The sequence below is a fragment of the Sorghum bicolor genome, chromosome 3 (genome assembly GCF_000003195.3).
Source record: "Sorghum bicolor cultivar BTx623 chromosome 3, Sorghum_bicolor_NCBIv3, whole genome shotgun sequence".
Lineage (NCBI taxonomy): Eukaryota > Viridiplantae > Streptophyta > Magnoliopsida > Poales > Poaceae > Sorghum > Sorghum bicolor.
In genome coordinates, this window is record NC_012872.2 from 52,576,778 (window position 1) to 52,581,468 (window position 4,691).

General features: G+C 50.1%; 1 protein-coding gene across 1 annotated transcript; it reads right to left on the reverse strand.

Annotated features, from left to right (window-relative positions):
* LOC8078647 (indole-2-monooxygenase) lies at positions 873 to 2,035 on the reverse strand. The gene is made up of 2 exons (XM_021456236.1): positions 1,283 to 2,035; positions 873 to 1,214 (listed from the first exon to the last, which is right to left on the reverse strand). Exons 1-2 carry the CDS (start codon positions 2,033 to 2,035, stop codon positions 873 to 875), a joined length of 1,095 nt encoding a protein of 364 aa, XP_021311911.1.

The window sequence follows — 4,691 nt, forward strand, 5'->3', positions numbered from 1 at the left end:
AAGGGCTCATCGGCGACCTTTGCAACATCATCATTGACGAGATTGTTGATTCTAGAGGCGCTTATCATGATGTAAGGTCCGACTTAGGCTCCAATCCACTTCACCAACACCTCCGTGAGACACACAGGCTCTGTCTTGGACGTTGATAACAATCTAGACTAAGATGCATGTGGACTTGTAGGAATATTTGAACTTGTGAATTATGGTTATGTAATAGACTTTGCGATGAATTAGACATGTAATTTGTGGTTTATATTGTTCTTGTGTGGTTGTGGATGAATATATATATATATATATATATATATATATATATATATATATATATATATATATATATATATATGTGTGTGTGTGTGTGTGTGTGTGTGGTGGTCAGATTTGAATTATATATTACGTGCTCTAGTCATATTTGAAAGCAGATTTGAATTTTTTTTTCTGAAAAACAGGCTGTAGTGGCGGCTGTAGATTGAACCGCCCCTACAAATTATCACTTTAGGGGCGGATGGTGTCTCAGCCGCCCTTAGAAATACTATTTGTAAGGGGGGCTGGATCACCAGCCGCCCTTAGAAATACTGTTTGTAAGGGGGGTTGGGTCACCAGCCGCCCTTACAAATGGTATTTCTAAGGGCGGCTGATAATTCTAGCCGGGCGGCTGGGGCACCCGCCCTTACAAATGTTTTATTTGTAAGTACGAGGCCGGAGGGGCGGCTAGGCCAGCCGCCCTTACAGAGGGTTTCTAGCCACCCCTAGAAACCTATTCTGTAGTAGTGTGCACGACACAAATTATTGTTGCGATTTTTTCTGCAAAAAGAACCGGACATACACGGCGCTGCACCGGGCACACGAACGCTACGTCGTCTGTTTCTCCAATCCTAGAACTGGCTGGAGGGGCACCCGCCTGGGCGTGGCAAGCCCGGGCGCGTCCGACATGTCGAGGTCCCCGGCGCCGCGCCGCCCGGCAGCGCCCAGTCGAACAGGCGCACCGGGTGCCACGGGCCACGTGGGAACCCCAGCACCGTCGTGTCGCGCATGCACTCGCGGGGCAGGAGCAGCGGCACCGGCGGGTGGAGACGGAGGGTCTCCTTCACCACGGCCCGCAGGTAGGGCGTCGTCGTCGCGCCAAGCGCGTCGCCGCGTCCAGCCACGGTGGTGCTGCCGGGCGGCGCTGCACGGAGTTCACTCTTGAGTCGCTCCATGGCCGCGGGGTTCCTGACCTGCTCCGACATGGCCCACTCCAGCATGATGAAGGACGTCTCTCGGTCCCAGCCGCGAACATGTCTGCCAGCAGCGACTTGATGGCGTCACTAGTGAGCTCGAAGCCACCGTCGTGGTCCTGCTTCTCCTCTGCCTGCAGCACCACGGCCAGCAGCACGTCGACGAAATCCTCCTCCTCCACCTCAACGTCGCCGTCACCACGGCGGCGCCGCCTAGCCTCGTGCTCCTGGACCACCTTCTCCAGCAGATCGTCCCACCGCTTCAAGTTCCTCCACGCCCTCGCGCCGGCGCCGGACAACGCGTCGTCCATCCACGCTAGAGACGGGAAGTAGTCGCCGACGCAGAACCCTCCCAGCAGCGCCGTGTTCACCTCGATCAGCGCCCGGAACAGCTCGCTCCTCCGGCCCTCCTCCTCCTCCTCCTCCTCCTCCTCCTCCCGGGACAGCCCTCTCCCGGTCCCGGACACCGCACGGCAGATCACGCCGTTCGCGAAGCCGTACAACGCCTTGCTCATGTCCACCACGCCGCCCGCGCGCTCCCTCATGGTCCGCACCAGCGCGGCGACCTCCCGCTCCCGCATGCCGTCGAAGCTGTGCGACCGCACGGCGCTGAGGACGTGCGCGGAGCAGAGGCGGCGCACGTGCCGCCAGTGCTCGCTGTGGGGCGCGAAGACAAGGTCCTGGAAGCCGTACGTCAGGATCTCGGCCGTGCGGAAGTAAGGCCGCGTGCCGAAGGCGCCGTCGTGCTCGCGCATCAGCGCCGCGGCGGCGGCCGGGGAGGAGGCCACCAGCGCGAGTACATGGCCCAGGCGGAGCTGCATGAGGTCGGGCGCGCCGTGCGTCGCGGCGAGCGAGCACAGGGCGCGGTGGGGGAGAGCACCCACCTGGTGCAGGTTTCCGATCAGAGGCAAGCCCCGGGGACCTGGAGGGAGGCGACGTGCGTTCCGGCCGGTGGCCCAGACCTTGGTGAAATCCGCCTGTAGAAATAATTTGAACTTGAATTTTTTGAGTTTTTCAAATGACCTTGTTTGAGAAAACCGTCAAAATGAAAGTTATAGATCTTGAAAAGTTATGAAACTTTGTAGTTGATAATTTTTTCATTTGAAATCATCTTGTCATCGAAAACTACATTTGAATTTCTCAAATTTGAAATTCAAATTTTGTAAATGACCTCGGATGAAGAAACTACCAATATAAAAGTTGTAGGTCTTAAAAAGTTATAAAACTTTGTACTTGATGACTTTTCCATTTGAATCCGTTTAGGACCTCAAATAATCAATTTATGCTTGGTTTATGATAGTATGTGGGAAACTAAACTCTATTTCAAACAACAAGTGAGTGATAGGTGGAGTGGTAGAGGAGGGTACACGCGAGGGTGAGGTCTCAGGTTTGAATCCCACCGACCGCGTAGCACGCGATTTTACGTGAAAAAATGCGGGCAAATAACCAGTGAGCCTTCCCTAAAATAAAATGTTTTTTTCCTATTTTTAAAAACCGATTTCATATTTTCTGGAAAAATATTTCTACAGGCGGTTGGCATAACTGAACCGCCTGTAGAAATACATTTCCACAGGCGGTTCTCAGTTACCCGCCTGTGGAAAAATTTATTTCCACAGGCCACCAATCAACCGCCTGTATAGTAGCTCTGTGTACTACTGGGTCGCCCTTGGGGGGCAGTACCCGCAGAAGGATCCACCTGTTGGGGGGCAGTACCAGCACCAGGTGCCCTCTCTGATTTCTGACCAGCAGCAGATCGCCGTTGGGCGACAGCACCAGGAGCCAACTCCGAAGCAGGAGCCACCAACGCGGAAGAGAAAGATAGCAGTTTGTGGGATGCTGGAATCTGACAAGAGAAATGTAGATGAGCTTGTTCACTTTGTGCCAGTTTTGGATTTCATTTCTAGTAACCCGCTTGTTGAAAAGGTTATCTGGGATCCATACCTCACAAAGGATTGTAGATTGGCGATCGGCAATGTGGTTAGCGTCAGTGATGAGGATGATCCAGCTAAGGAGAAGAATGATCCAGCAATTGAAAACTCAGATACAGGCTATTGGGTTGCAGAAGGTTTTGTCGCTGAGATATGTGATGCACATGAACATGGACTTAGCTGGGCTGGCAACTTTGAGGAGAAACACATGTTTGCATCAACCCTTGGAAATTTTGTCATAACAGCCAAAATTCCAACAGAGAAAGCAAGTGTTTGGAATAGGCTTCTGGATATTGGTAACCTCGCCTCACGACTTTTCAGTCGATATCGGCTTGGTAGTGGCATAAGACAACCTCCGTATCTTAAGGACTTCAATAACCGTGTTAAGAAGATGCTGAAAGAGCAAAATGAGCAGGAAGGTCTCTCACATAATTTAGAGGAAACAAACCAAATGGATGACGAGACCAAACTGAGCTTCTGGATGATAAAAAATCATCCATTCTTTGTAAGACCACTAAAGATTAAGGGCTTATTCGATTCATTCTATTCATCGTACAAATCAATAGATACTGCTGTGTGGGATGAGGAAATCAGTAAAAGGCAGAAGAACACCTGCAACAATTGGCACATTGAGAGAGTTCGAAAAAGTTCCTTTTTATATATGGTATACTGGTCAAAGTCAAAAAGAACACCCCCAAATGACTACTATACAAGAAGCTCAAAGTATAGGCCGAAGGATAACAGCTACAGCATATTTCCTTACACACATGAAGATGAGTATTTGGCTTTGTACATCAGAACTTGTTATGTGCATGGCCCTGATATAGTACATGTAAGTTTGGATTTATTTTTCACATTCGTTGTTTCACTGCTATAAATGTATATGCTATCAAATTTCTGTGGAGGTGCTATAAATGTATTCTTTTTGCTAGGATAACTGGCTTGGGTATCATGTACTCTTGAAGCAGATATTGGCCATTGTGGCTTATCACTTTGAGGACTTTATGCCTACATTTATAGAAGATGCTGCACGGAACCAAGATAACTGTGCTCAGTAAGTATTTGTATCAAGTTTCATTTAAAGAGAATCCATAATAGCCACGCACACCTTTTTAACAAAAATAATTGTTACAATGCAGCCTTACTGAGGGCAAAGAGACCTACATAGATCGAGAGCCAAGAAGTTGGAGGATCTTGAGTGCACGGCAGCACAAGCAGGAGCCACCTCCAATGGTCGCCCTTGGGGGGCAGTACCCGCAGAAGGATCCACCCGTTGGGGGGCAGTACCAGCACCAGGTGCCCTCTCTGATTTCTGACCAGCAGCAGATCGCCGTTGGGCGACAGCACCAGGAGCCAACTCCGAAGCAGGAGCCACCAACGCGGAAGAGAAAGATAACAGTTTGTGGGATGCTGGAATCTGACAAGAGAAATGTAGATGAGCTTGTTCACTTTGTGCCAGTTTTGGATTTCATTTCTAGTAACCCGCTTGTTGAAAAGGTTATCTGGGATCCATACCTCACAAAGGATTGTAGATTGGCGATCGGCAATG